The sequence below is a fragment of the Perca flavescens genome, chromosome 21 (genome assembly GCF_004354835.1).
Source record: "Perca flavescens isolate YP-PL-M2 chromosome 21, PFLA_1.0, whole genome shotgun sequence".
Classification (NCBI taxonomy): domain Eukaryota; kingdom Metazoa; phylum Chordata; class Actinopteri; order Perciformes; family Percidae; genus Perca; species Perca flavescens.
In genome coordinates this window covers 3,274,689-3,289,412 of record NC_041351.1, presented here as the reverse complement: position 1 = coordinate 3,289,412, position 14,724 = coordinate 3,274,689, and the positions used below count along the sequence as shown (strand labels likewise).

General features: G+C 38.1%; 1 protein-coding gene across 1 annotated transcript; it reads left to right on the top strand.

Annotated features, from left to right (window-relative positions):
• The first annotated feature begins 1,299 nt into the window (after positions 1 to 1,299).
• LOC114548536 (stonustoxin subunit alpha) lies at positions 1,300 to 6,263 on the top strand. Its single transcript, XM_028568518.1, has 3 exons — positions 1,300 to 1,390; positions 4,138 to 5,601; positions 5,722 to 6,263. The coding sequence occupies exons 1-3, from the start codon at positions 1,300 to 1,302 to the stop codon at positions 6,261 to 6,263; spliced, it is 2,097 nt and encodes a 698-aa protein (XP_028424319.1).
• Positions 6,264 to 14,724: the final 8,461 nt, after the last annotated feature.

The following is a 14,724-nucleotide window of genomic DNA, read 5'->3' as shown; positions in this document are numbered from 1 at the left end:
GCAAAATACAGAAACTAGCAGCTTCGCATCACAGGGTCAAACGCTTAACATTCAGGACTCACTGCAGACTGAAACAACTCAGGAATAGATTACTCTGCTGCAACAATAGCTAATTAGAAAGAGTACAAACTTACATCGTCTCTGACTTCGGATTTTTTTTAATTATCGTACATAACTAACGTAGCCGTAACTACACACACTGTAACCTACACAGTCTCCATAGCGTGAGGCATTCACAACGAGTAACGATGCAGTACATAAAAAAAATCTATCAGAGTAAAAGTATTAAACTCATTGAAAAGATGTACTCAAGTAAAAGTGGAGGCAGGAGAAAAGAATACTACTCCAGTAGAGTCAGCCTTTTAGTACTTAAGTACAGTAGTGAAGTAGTTCTACTTTGTTAATATTCAGTTCTGTATAATTGCAATGTCAATAATTATATATAGTCTATTCCAGAAGTGGTCAACAGGGGGTCAGAGTTAATGCAGGGGGGGCTACCAAATTCTGTAAAAAATGTTTTATTTCATTTTTTAAAGTTTTTTGTTTAAAAAACTTTAAATAATGTACATTAGTATGAAGGCAAAATTGTAATAAGAAAGAAATTTCTGAAAAATATAATATTAACACATTGAAAATATGAATGAATACAGTTTTGTCTTTTACTTTGTTGGAAACTGTTGTTGTATAATCGCAGTATTATACTGGAGTGTTCAATTTAACATCATATTGGCACTTCAGTGATGCTTGCTAGCTGCATCGTTGTCTTGCCAATGATGATGTTAAATCAAACCCTATTGCTAAATAATAACAAAATTAAAGTCTGACTACAGGTCTGTTACATAAAGAAATGGTTAATGTCAGCATGTTGAGGCGTTTCATGGGAGGAGTCAGTAGAAGAGAGTTTCTGACAGGATATAAGGAACCTTAGCTCAGATCATCACACTGGAAGCTCCGGTTGGAAGTCAAGAAGACTCTCACACAACTCATCTGATCTACACAACTTCACCAGGTGAGGACAAACTGGGCGCACAGAGACAGAGGGTGAAAAACAGATATATATATTTAGACTTTTACTGAACTGTGTAAGACTGTCAGTGTCAGGCTAGAATCTAAAGGGAAATACTGTATTTCTAATCACCATAGACCATCAGTCTGTCTGTCTCTTATCTTTGTCGTCTTCCTGTTGGTGTAAAGGAGAAGAGTTGACTCTCAGTGTTAGAAACTATCAACACTCGTACTACTTTAGAGTGTACATTAAGTACTGAAGGCTGTGTTCACTTTTCTCAACAGGTTGGAGAAATGGCCTCAGATAACATGAACATTGCTGCCTTGGGTCGACCTTTCACCCTGGGAATGCTCTATGATGCTCGGAGAGATGAACTGATCCCAGGTAAGTGCTGTCTACATTCTTATTAAAAATATTTCTAAATATATATGACTGTCACACGACAGCTCTGCAGGCTGTGTCATCGTTTAGGTATGGGATCATCAGCGATGACTTGGCAGATTCTGAATCATCTGAAAACATTAGTGAACCTGGAATCAGAAAATGTTGCTCCTCATTATGACTAATATATTAAAAATATTTAAAAAAATGAATAACCCAATGTAATAAAAAAATAACATTTAAATGAATATTAAATAATACGTAAATACTTAAAATAAAATTAGGAATGAAAAATAAATCAAGGTAATACCAACAATTAAAAAAATAGAAAATTGGACTAATGGTTTCAGCTGTACTTGTTTTAAGGGAGAGTTTAATTTATATCTTAACATCAGATTTTATAAACTCTTTATATTTTTTGAGTGCATATCTATTTGTAAAGAAACTAAAGGGTGTGTGTGTGTGTGTGTGTGTTTGTAATCATCCGTTGAACATTTACATACAACAACAAGTCAAGTCCATAAAAAATAGCTTTTCTTTTAACTTTTTTTCTCCCAGTGAAACACGTAGAAAAATGAAAGCAGGGCCCGCCCCTTTATATATATAAAAAAAACTTCAGCCAATCACAGCCTTGCTGGCTCTGAGAGTGATGGTAGGCCCCAGAAACAACATGTGGTTAGCACTCCTCTGTCACGAGGTGCCGAGGGACGAACAAGGCTTGGACCCAAATGCAGGAAAACATGGAATTTATTGACACAAACTTACAATAAAGAGTGTCCAGAGGTTGGAAAGACTAACCACAAAGACAGAAAACAACTTCACATACAGCAACACACAATGATCCCACACCAGACAGACAACACAGAGACTAAATACACCAGGTAACAAGGACTAACGAGGGACAGGTGAAACCAATCAGGACAATCACAAGGGAGGGAAAACACAGGAAGTTAAACAGAGAAGACAAGACAGAAAACCAGATTTCACAATAAAACAGGAAACAGAACATAACAGAAACCCACAATCATGACATCCTCAGTCGTACAGAATATAGAGATTACATTTTAATCTATGTACAGAAAACATCTAATAGAAAAACTATAATTTCGCTGTCTTTGTACTTGTACACTGCACAATGCAGCCCAGTCTCATGCCAGGTCGTTATATAGTCACGTTATTGTAATCTATTAAGTCGTGGACAGGTTACGTAAATGCCGTTTTTTTCGTGTGGCCATTACGAAATTGAAAGCAATGCATTTTAATGGGAAGCATATTTCGTGATCCCAGAACGAAAAAGAGTAGCGAGTAGTTGATAAGGCGAAAGTCCGCATACAGAGGTTGGTAGTGGTGGTGGATGGGTCAGAAAACACCCCGGAGACCAGGGATCGCGCCCCACGTGTGGCAGTTCCTTTGTCGGCGTGTCCCGTGTGTGACGGTTCCTTTCCCCGTTCTTTTTTTTTCCTAACCCCAACCGTCTTGTTATTGTGGCGTTTCATTTCCCCGTTGTGGTGTTTCATTTCCCCGTTGTTGTGTGCCCCTGCGCGGGTCGCGAGTGACGGCCCGTCCCGTTGTTTTGGCCGGCGTGTGGCGCCTCATTTCCCCGTTGTCGCGTCCCCCAGAGCAGCAGGTTTGAAAAGCGTGACCTGTACACGTTCAAAAGTCGTTGCATACACACGAAAAAAACGGCATTTACGTTACCTGTCCACGACTTAATAGATTACAATAACGTGACTATATAACACAATTGACAAAGTTGAATCTAATCTAATCACCTAATGACATCTCATTATCATCTGCTCCTACTTAAAGGAACTCTGAAATCATTTCATTAAGAAGTGGTAACACTACTTTAACCTCACCTCTTTAACATTCCTATACACTATAAAAATAATGAGCAAACGCTTTAATGTAGTTGCTGACTATATTAGCGACGAAGGATAAATTGTTGTTATATTATCCTGTGTTGACTATTAACATTAAATTGTCATTATGCTGCAGAATTTCAGTCCATAATCATGTCTGTGGAGCTGTTTTACAACAACCCTGGACGAGGGTTGCCCTATGAAACCCGACCCTAAATAGGAATTAGTTTTAAATAGGTTAAAAAACACATGTTTTTAAGGTCAGTTCCTTTGGTACTTTGGTGAGATAAGGGAGTGTGTAGTCTTCCAACTCTTTCTCTCTGCTCTCCTTTGCTCTCTGGTTCGAGGTGTTTTGTTTGCATGAGAACAGAGCTGAGCTCTCCCACCTGACACACACACACACACACACACACACACACACACACCCACGGTAGCTATGCTGAACTAGGCTCGTAGAACAAAGAAACACAACTACTAAAGGCTAGCCTAGTCGCTAACATTAATTATCTTGTCTCCTCTCCCTGCGTGTTGCTTTTAACTTGAGAGAGACAAACACACACACACACACACACACACACACACACACACGCACACACAAACTTGCAGTACAGTAATCTGAACCTGTCGGTGGAAAAAACAATCACTGTTTAATTTTAAAAAAAATTTAAATTTTAAGGGTGAACAATTGCCCTAAGTTACATTGCAGCCTGGATCGCGGCGGCCAGTTACTGCGTTCTCGCTCAACACTAGACAAATTTCAAATATTTGTTGTTCACATTAGTCAATTGGACACAAATACATGGGGTAATAGGGTCCAGGTTGAAAAGAAACTGAAATAATTTTCATGCTTTATCGGATAACTGATTTATTTTCTTCTAATTTCTATAGGTTTGACATTGTGGGATGATAAAACTCTACAAGGGAAGATAACTGAAGATTACTCTCAGCGCACCAGTGCATTTGAAATTTCTGCATCTGACTCCACTAAATCCAAGTGCAATCTGCTGGATGTTGAAGCTTCTCTGAAGGCCAGTTTCCTGGGTGGATTGATTGAAGTCGGAGGATCTGCCAACTATCTGAATGATCAGAAGAAATTCCACAATCAGAGCAGAGTGACGTGTCAGTACAAAACTACCACCAACTTCAAGCAGTTAATGATTGAACAACTAACTATGGAAACCCAACAGATGGATGTCATTAAGAAGAGCTCAGCATCACATGTAGTCACAGGCATCCTTTATGGGACAAATGCTTTCTTTGTGTTTGACAGTGAGAAGTTAGAGGCCAGCAGTGTTCAGGACATCCAGGGCAGCATGCACGCTGTGATGAAGAAGATCCCTCTAATTGATATTGAGGGGCAAGCTAAGCTCAAGCTGACTGATGAAGAAAAAGCCCTGACACAGAAATTCTCCTGCAAATTCTACGGAGACTTAATTCTTGAAAGCAACCCTGCAACATTTGAAGATGCAGTGAAGGCCTACAAACAACTCCCCAAGCTACTGGGAGAAAAAGGAGAGAAGGCTGTTCCTGTGAAGGTCTGGCTGATGCCGCTGAAGAATTTTCACTATGAAGCTGCTGAGGTGAAGAAAGAGATCAGCCATGGAGTAGTTGGGAAGGCGGAGTATAGTCTAGAACAATTAAGGGAAATGGGAATGAGATGCAACGATTCTCTGGAAGACAAAGTGGTGGAGCAGTTTCCTGTGATTCGAGAAGAGTTGAGCACTTTCCAAACATTGTGTGGTAATTATGCAACTAAACTCAAGCAGGCCTTAAAGGAGAAACTTCCCTCCATCCGTGAAGGAAAAGAAGATGAGAGCTCACTGAAACAACTCTTTGAAGACAGAGACAAGTCACCATTCAGTCAGGAAAAACTAACCAAGTGGCTGGATCGTAAAGAGAGAGAAATCAACATCATCAGATCCTGTGTAGATATCATGGAGGGAATAAAGATCGTCCCAAATCAGTCAGAGCTGGACAGACAGGTTCTTGATCCAGGTGTAGAAGATGCTCTGTGCTTTGTTTTCACTTCAGTGGAAAAGGGTGATACCGACCTTGATGTGATGGCCGACCACGTGGATTTCCCTAAATTAGGAAGTACCAATGAAGATCCATGGTACTACTCAGATGAAGTTTTCACCAAAATGAGAGAAAAAGCCAAAGCTTTCCATCAATTTGCCAAAGCACAGAAGAACAACAGTCGATTCCATTTCTTCATAGCAGTCATTGCAAACAAGAACTACACAGGAGCAACCATCTACCATTACAAGAATGGCAATCTGGTCAGTGAAGATTTTTCAAACCTTGAACTCCCTCCTGTGGAGAACATCACAGACAGAAGACAACTGATCTGGTGTAAGTCTGTTTCCATGCTTTTTTGATTTAAAAAACATGCTGTTCTAATAACTCTCCTCCAGAAACCTGTTGGACCATCAGAATAACTGATAACACATTTTGTTTTGGTCTCTCCATCAGATGCCTGTGATCTCAACCTGGATGCAAACACTGTGAACGGCTGGCTCACTCTGTCTGAGGGAAACAAGAAGGCAACTCGTGGAGCACGGCAGTCATATCCTGATCACCCAGAGTGGTTTGCAAATACTCAGGTGTTGTGTAAAGAGAGCTTATCTGGGAAACATTACTGGGAGTTTGAGTGGAATGATTGTTCTGACGAATCTATTAATGTTGCCGTTGCATACAGTGAAATTGATGGTGAATTTGGAGGACATACCATATCGTGGACCTTTTACAAATATGCTGATTCTAGAAGTGGGGAACACTCACTTAGGGCAAAGCATAATGATCAGGAAGTGTGGAACAGTCCTCTTCTCTCTGATGGCTGTAACAGAGTTGGGGTGTATCTGGACTGGCCTGCTGGCACTCTGTCCTTCTACAGAGTCTCCTCTAACACACTGAGGCACCTCTACACCTTTCACACCAAATTCACTGAGCCTGTTTACCCAGGATTTGGGATTTATAGTACATCCAACTATGTGCACCTGCATCCAGTTAAATAAGAGCAATGACCTGTTATATTCTTTGTCTGTAAATGGGGATATGGGTTTACATTTTATCTTGAACACGCTTCACAAATTTAAACAATGCATTCAAACCCAGAGGGACCAGGAACATTGATGATGTAATCAATAGGTGTCTGTATGTGTGATTTTCTGTCAATATGTTCATGTTGATTTGATGTGCAGCCTTCTTCTGAAACTGGTTAGTACTTCACACATTTACAATAAGTTTAAACTTTCATTACTTGATAGTTAACATATATATTTTTAATAGCACATTTCTATTCTAATTCTTGATACTTCCAGATAAAGAGCTTATATTGATACACAATTGCTTCATCAACGCTAGTATGTTGAAATATAACTCATAGCTGATGTAAAAGAAATTATTAACTTGTTTTGTTGAAATTATCATGTTGGTGATGGGATATAAATTAGCTTAATTGCCTTTTGTTTTATTTAGCATTTTCTTTTCTTCTTTGTGCAGTATTTTTTTTGAAATAGTTGTCTTTTCAGAATCCAAGAGGAATCATTAAGTTTGTCTTTAAAGTCTGTACCTTAAGCTTGACTTTGGGTTCAGTTAACGACTGCTGTTTTGAGGAGAGAGTCACTGTTAACACATTTTTTTATGTTAGATGTTGAGTACATTGTTGATGTTTATAGAGTTGAAGAAATGTATTTTCCTGTTAATCAGTTGATGTTGATTTGATGCACAGCCTTCTTCTCAAACTGGTTAGTGCTTCACAATCAGTTTAATCTTTCATTAGTTGGTACATCACAGATAATTATTTTTATTTGAACTTTTTATTCTACTTCCTGATCCTTAAAAGATAAAGAGCTTATATTGATACACAATTTCTTCGTCAACACTTGTCACAAAAATGTGACATATTTAACTTGTTTTGTTGAAATTATCATGTAGGTGATGGGATATAAATTATCTAAAGTGCATATTGTTTAATTTAGCATTTTGTTAATTTTCTTCTTTGTCCAGTATTTTTTTTAATAGTTGTCTTTTCAGAATATAAGAGGAATCATTTAGTTTTTCTGATAAGTCTGTAACTTAGCCTTAACTTTGGGTTTAATTAATGTCTACTGTTTCAAAGGAGAGAATCACGGTTAACACCAATGTTTTAATGTTGGATATTAAGCATGTTATTGTTGATTATAGAGTTGATGAAATGTATTTTTCTGTTAATCAGTTGATATTGATTCGATGTACAGCCTTCTTCTTAACCTAGTCTGTGCTCTACAAGGGTTAGGGTTAGTAATTTAAACTTTTCATTGGTACATCCCAGATATTTCTTTTTATTGTAACTTTGTATTCTACCTGCTGATACATAAAGAAACAGCTAATATTGATACACTTGTTTTTTCAACCCAATGCAACAAAAAAAACTCATAAAAGAAACGGGGGAGTCAGTGTTAACACCATTTAGTTGCAAACCCTGCTGCTGTTTACAGAGCTGAAGAAATGTCAGATTCCTGTGACACTGTAACACCTGTTGGATATGTTTACTCTCTTCTTGAGAAGAATATTCAATAAAGTGGAGACCTGACTTCACCACTGTGTGCTACTTTATTTCTTTTAGATGAAAAACTTGACTGTACCAAAGATTATAACCTTTATTGTTCATGATACATTAGCATATTTAATGCAGTGGATCCTTCAATGATAGAACATACATCCTCAGAGCACTTTATACCTTACTTCTTCACAGTATCATAAGAACACATGTAGCGCTTCCTACGAGTAGTAGATAAGTTAGGACCAGGCTCAAGGATAATAGGAGCAGTTTGTAGCTTAATAATAATAATAATAATAATAATAATAATAATACCCAGACCAAAAAAAGTGATTTTGAATGTTGGCTTGTTTATATAAAAAGGAGTAGAAAATAATAAATGGTACCAAATAACAGTTTATTTACACAATTCACACAACATAGACAATATTTGCATTTAAATGCAATCTATTCAAGTTTTACCCTTTTCTTGGGAAGAAAAATAAATGAAATACAATTCTTATTTTCAGTTTAACTCAACCTATTTGGTTTCCAGAATAACTTTCAACTTAAGTTCAAATAAAGTTTCTTTTTAATTTGCTATTTAGTTTTTATTAACTCTTTAAATTCTAATTTTAATCTCAGTTAGTCATACATTCTTATTTCAAATTAGCTAGGGCTATTGTAGAATCTCTTGTTATTTTCCTATTACAATGCTACACCAATGAGCTGCTGAAGCTAGACTTTTGAAATATCAAACCCATTTGCCAGTTCAGCGCAACATAGGCTACATAGAAAATAACACAAGGAATGTAAAATCAAATATAACATTGGCAGTTATACAGAATGAAATGAAAGGCTATGGTGGATTATATTCAACACAGTTAAACCTTAATCATTCTCTTTTCAACAAGATCAAAATCTTGCTAACGACCACGTTGTGCAGTCCATACAAAATCCACGTGATGTGACGCAGAAGAAAAAGCGCTGTCGGGTTACAGTGAGTCGGCTCTTACCGAGATCCCAAGTCCATCAAACTCCACTCACATCAAGAATTGTTGCAGACCAGTCCTACCGCAACCGGGATGAATGAGTTGGTGTCCTTGCACAGCACGCTGGGAAATCACACAGATGCAATGTGATTGTCAATCGTGGATCTTGTCACGGGAGGCTCGCCATCTTTACCATCTGCCTGCAGCGTATGACGTGGCTCCAGGTAGTCGAACATTCACACCAGGCTCGTTCGAGATGAGCCAGATCTGCGCAGAATCGATCACCAGCGATTGGCGCCCAATGCATGCTGGTTAGATTTGTGTCCGACTTGATCCCGACTTGCTCTGACGTCATGCACACGTGGTCAATGATAATCTCATGAGATCAAGGCGGCCGCAGTTTTTAGAGCCCGGCGCCGCAGTTGCTCTCCACCAACTGCAAGACCCAGGCGGACCCAGGGCATGCTGGGAAACGCCAGCTGCCAAACGCCGACCTCTCAGCTGATCTAACTGATTGGTTCAGAATCGACTCAACATGATGATGTTTTATATAAACTTTTTATTGATTTTGAATCGGAGGGATTTTAACTGTGATTTGTCTGATTTAAAAGCGTATTCTGTACAGAACACATGTTGTGAGGCTGATAGTGATGTTCAGAAGTCAGAGAGATTAAATCTGTTCAGATTACACATTATCTACAGTCTGTTGGTGATTAAAACCAGCAACAGATCGCATATAGAGCATTTTGACAGCTTCTCTGTCATAATAAAAACAACTGGAGACTGTGTAGGAGCTGATATATGGGTCTGATAACATTGAATCTGACCATAGTGTTTCTGTCACTTCCTGTTCAGCCTGAAGGCTGCTGGAAACGGCTGGAAACTGTCCGACTTGAGAGCGGCTTTCTGTCACCGCCCCCGGCTGCTGCCGCCTGCTCTCGTCCGCTTTACAGGCGAGGCGCAGTTCATCTCCAACGAGCCTACTTCTAACTTTTGGTCAAACAAACTTATTAAATAACAGCAAAATAAACCACAGTCTACCTGTGTAGACAGAATGTAACAGAAAATAATAACAGAAAATAAAATATGACAGCTTAAAACACTATTTGTTTGCTACTCTTGTTTCACTCCCTGGCTCAAGCTAGTTCACATCTTTCTCCTAGCGTTCATCTCTTGTACTGCTGTTCTTCTTGCAACAGGAAGAGCTACAGCCATTCTGATTGGCTGATACAACGGCACTATCTTAAATTACCAGGATACCTTTTAACATGAGAAACTAATAGGATGCAATACTGCTAAAACTTAGATATTCATTTTAATCTTATTTAACCTGGTTGAATCATAAACTTAATGCCTAATATTATGAAATTTGTCTGCACATACAGTACAGGCCAAAAGTTTGGACATACCTTCCCATTCAATGCGCTTCCTTTTTATTTTCATGACTATTTACATTGCCGATTCTCACTGAAGGCATCAAAACTATGAATGAACACATATGGAATTATGTACTTAACAAAAAAGTGTGAAATAACTGAAAACATGTCTTATATTTTAGATTCTTCAAAGTAGCCACCCTTTGCTTTTTGTGATAACTCTGCAAACCCTTGGTGTTCTCTCAATGAGCTTCATGAGGTAGTCACCTGAAATGGTTTTACCTTCACAGGTGTGCTTTGTCAGGGTTAATTAGTGGAATTATTTTCCTTATTAATATAAAAGCAAAGGGTGGCTACTTTGAAGAATCTAAAATATAAGACATGTTTTCAGTTATTTCACACTTTTTTGTTAAGTACATAATAAAGGTAGGTTCCATAAAACTTGAATAAGAAATGTATTTTTTGTATAAAGGTTACAAAATAATATAAATGTACTTTTGATACCTGAAAGGGATTTATATACTTTTGATACTTAAGAGAAGAAATTTAAGAACGGTTGTACAACTGAATAGAGATTTAGATATTTCAATATGGGTTATGAAATATCACCTCATTTTATTTTCATTGTAGCCTAAGCAATTGATTTTATTACTGAATAGTAATTGAGAGAACTGATTTGGCCTTATCTACAGGTGGAGGAGGTGGAGATTTGAGAAGCGCTACGCACGGGAGGTCCGGTCCAGAGAGGGATATTGGATCACATTGATTCTTCAGATCCCAGAGTCTTCCAGGGGTTAGAGATTCCCAGTTCAGTGGGCTGGGTGGCGAGCTACAGGATCAAGACTCAGAACTTATACGGATTGCCCTGGATTCCTTCTTCATGGTGGTAGGACAAACAGAAACCAAACTCATATGGGCCCCAACGTTGACCACCTCTGACCTCTTGTCATCAAAGAACAATTGAGCTCATAGAACTGAAAAGGGTTTATTTTATGAGCGCACTTTATTATTTTAGTTGTTATTTTTCATACCTGTGTTTTATCTGTATATGTGTATGCCATGTTTCTGTGTATATTAATACACTTCTCAAACTTTTTCCTGGTTTCCTAGTCTCTTTATTGATGTTCAATTCTCTGGCTCTTAACAATCTAGTTTTCTTCTGGTTCTGGTCCAAATTCACATTGATATCAACTACATAACACTACTACGAGCTATTTCATAAATGTACATTCTTACTACATCGTAATAAGGGTTACAAATACTTTTTTTACTTGTGTTTCTGTTGTATCTGCTAGCCTTTGCAACTCATTTATAAATGCTTTGTAAAGCATAGCAAGTCCTCAGTTTAGATGGGCTCACATCATGTAGTCAACTAATCAGTAGTAACTCATGAGTTAATCATGGATTGATGTGTTGGTAAGTGCTTGTTAAAGATGCATTAACACTAACTATCCGTAGGCATATTTCTGAAGGCATGTCAAAATAGAATACATGTGTGTGTCCAGGTTCTGTTAGCCTTTGGAACTCATTTATAAATGGTTTGTAAAGCATAGAAAGTACTCACTTTAGATGGGCTCACACAGTATACTTAACTAACCAGTAGTAACTCATGAGTTAATCATGGATTACATTATTGGTATTTGTAACAGATGTGTTAACACCCCAGCTATTAGTTTAGGCCTTTTTCTAAATCATAACATTTTATTTAAGACATGAACAAATGTAGGTCTAGATAGTCTGTTAATCATTAACTTCCTAGTTATAAACAACCGTTTACGTTCCTGAGTACCTAGTTGATAATGGTAAAGTTACTTAATTTACAAATGGTTAATGCATCCTGTAGGAATTATTAAAAAATATACTGATAAACCTTTTACATGGGCTTACGTATTATGGACCAACCATTTACTAACTGCATTTACAAATGCTTTACTGATTAGAATGAATGTAGGAACTATGCTTTACAAATGATAAACAAATAAATTACTACTAGTTTGTAGATAGTTTATAAAGGGAAAATTATTTAATTTACTAATGGTTTTTGCATTTATGAACATAACTCCCGAGAGCCTTATTTACTATGAACAAACCATTTATGAGTGTGTATACAAATGCTTCATTCATGAGAATTAACATAGGAGCAGTGCTTTACAAATGATGAACAAAGCATTTAGCAATAGTCAGTAACTGGTTTATAATGGGAAAATTATTTCATTTCCAAATGGTTGTTTCATTATTTGTTACGTATAAATCATGTACTTACAAACATATTTTTCAAGATAGGCTTATTTACTATGAACAAACCATTTATAACTATGTGAATAAATGCTTTACTGATGATGAATTATTATAAAGTGCTACCAAGATATGTCTTTAGCTTTGATTTAAAAGAAGTGAGAGTTGCGGCGGACCTGCAGTTTTCTGAGAGTTTGTTCCAGATATGTGGAGCATCAAAACTGAATGCTGCTTCCCCCTGTTTAGTTCTGACTCTGGGGACAGCAAGTTATGCCACGGTTTGCTGGTTGAACGAAAAGGTTTCCTCGGAGCGGTGTGCAACATGCTTTGAGATGTTTTCTCTCGTTTGGTGGCTGTGTCTTTCGTTTATTGGCTGTGTCCCAGGTGATAACCAGAGGTGTCAAGTAACGAAGTACAAATACTTCGTTACCTTACTTAAGTAGAAATTTTGGGTATCTATACTTTACTGGAGTAATTATTTTACAGCATACTTTTGACTTCTACTCCTTACATTTTCACGCAATTATCTGTACTTTCTACTCCCTACATTTTAAAAATAGCCTCGTTACTCATATTTCAGTTCGGCTTGTTTTCATTCCAGCTCGTCAGTCATCGTTCAAAAAAAACACACACACAAAAACCCTATCCAAATCGCTCCATCCGGAGTGAATTTGATTGTGGTTGGATGAGAAGTATAAACATAGCTATTCCGACACCCTATTGGTTTGTACGCGATCCATAACACCTGTACAGACCCGGTGCTAATACGCCACCGGTGCCTTAACGACCGTTATCTATCGGACCGAATAGCAACACGGATTTCGGTGCCTTAGGTGCCGCGCGATGCTTCAAAACGGACGTTAGAGGGAACTGAACATCGCCGCACGGGACGCTAGTCAACACTACAGTTGGAAGCAGGTTAGCCTAGCGTTAGCTAGAAGATGGAGTAAACATGATAAAATGCTGAGAGCTAAACGGTGTAAAAGTGTGTCTATATTTCACTGGAGAGGAGTCTGACACCAGACTGTAGCTGCCGTTGTCTGAAAAACACAGAAGAGATGTAGCCTACGTGTCACCTTTTTCAGCCCTTCTGAGTTTGCAGGTATGATTTTAATATACTGTAACATTATTATAGTCCTATGATTTTGTCCCCGCGTTTTAGAGTTAAGCTGTTGTCCTTAATGGCATTTCCCCCCCTTACATCAGGGGTCTTGATCGTTTTTTAAGCCAAGGACCACTTAAAGTGAGATGTAGCAGGGACCCCCTATATATTGTATGAAATTAAGTTGCATATTAAACTGGGCCTACAATAACTGTTAGGGTAACCTAAAGCCTTCTTACATACGTTTTTTCATAAGCTATTAAAATATTAATTGTTGGCATGATTTTATAAATTATATTTTAATGTTACATATGTGGCACAGTAAATCTAAGATTAACTGTATCTGTGGGCTGATATCTTAGTGACTACCTAACCTATAGGCCAGTAAGCCTATCATCAGGGGGAATTTATATTTGCTAATAATATGTTGGAATTATGTTAAGGCATTTAATTTTTTTTAAAGACTCAAAAATGTACAATAATTTGGAGGCCCCCCTGCAATGACTCTGAGGACCCCCTGTTGAAGATCTCAGCCTTACATTACTTTTACTTTTATACTTTAAGTAGTTTTGAAACCAGTACTTTTACACTTTTACTTAAGTAAAAAGCTTGAGTTGATACTTCAACTTCTACAAAAGTCTTTTCAAACCCTAGTATCTATACTTCTACTTGAGTAATGAATGTGAATACTTTTGACACCTCTGGTGATAACCAATCGGCAGAGACGTGTCTGTTAACTCGTGGTAATAAAAAGGCAGAGCGCCTGCGCCCACAACAGGATGTTCAACACACATGTTGATTAAAAACATGTTGCTACGTTTTGTGAGGGCTGAACGTTGCCCAGATGTCTCTCTGTCTGCTGGCTGATTCTGATCCAGATCTCCCTTCATCTCTGTGGGTTTGGTTAACTTTCTTTTACTTTAGCTTTAACTTAATTTAGTATGCTTTGTCTGCACTTCATGCACGCTAAAGGCCATTTTATAGTTGTGCGTAAAATCGACGGCGTAGCCCCACAGCCCCCCAAGACACCTCTGTGTCTTGGGGGGCTGTGGCCTGACGCACACCTCTCGAAAAATGTAACTACACGTCGCAGCGACGCAAGTCTCTCGGCCGTGGCTTGGTAGCGTTTCATTTCCCCCAGCTCATTTCCTGGTTCTCCTTCTCCATCAACAACATGAAATCAAGGAGAGAGTTAACTTCTTCTGCTCCAGATCTCCCACCGTGGTCAGAAAGAACAGGGGAGACCCTTTG

Bases quoted from the DNA above. Each gene is read 5' to 3' on its own strand.
- LOC114548536 (XM_028568518.1), top strand. From the start codon at position 1,300: ATGGCCTCAGATAACATGAACATTGCTGCCTTGGGTCGACCTTTCACC. The intron at 1,391-4,137 runs GTAAGTGCTGTC...TAATTTCTATAG, and splicing joins GAGAGATGAACTGATCCCAG to GTTTGACATTGTGGGATGAT. The intron at 5,602-5,721 runs GTAAGTCTGTTT...TCTCTCCATCAG, and splicing joins CAGAAGACAACTGATCTGGT to ATGCCTGTGATCTCAACCTG.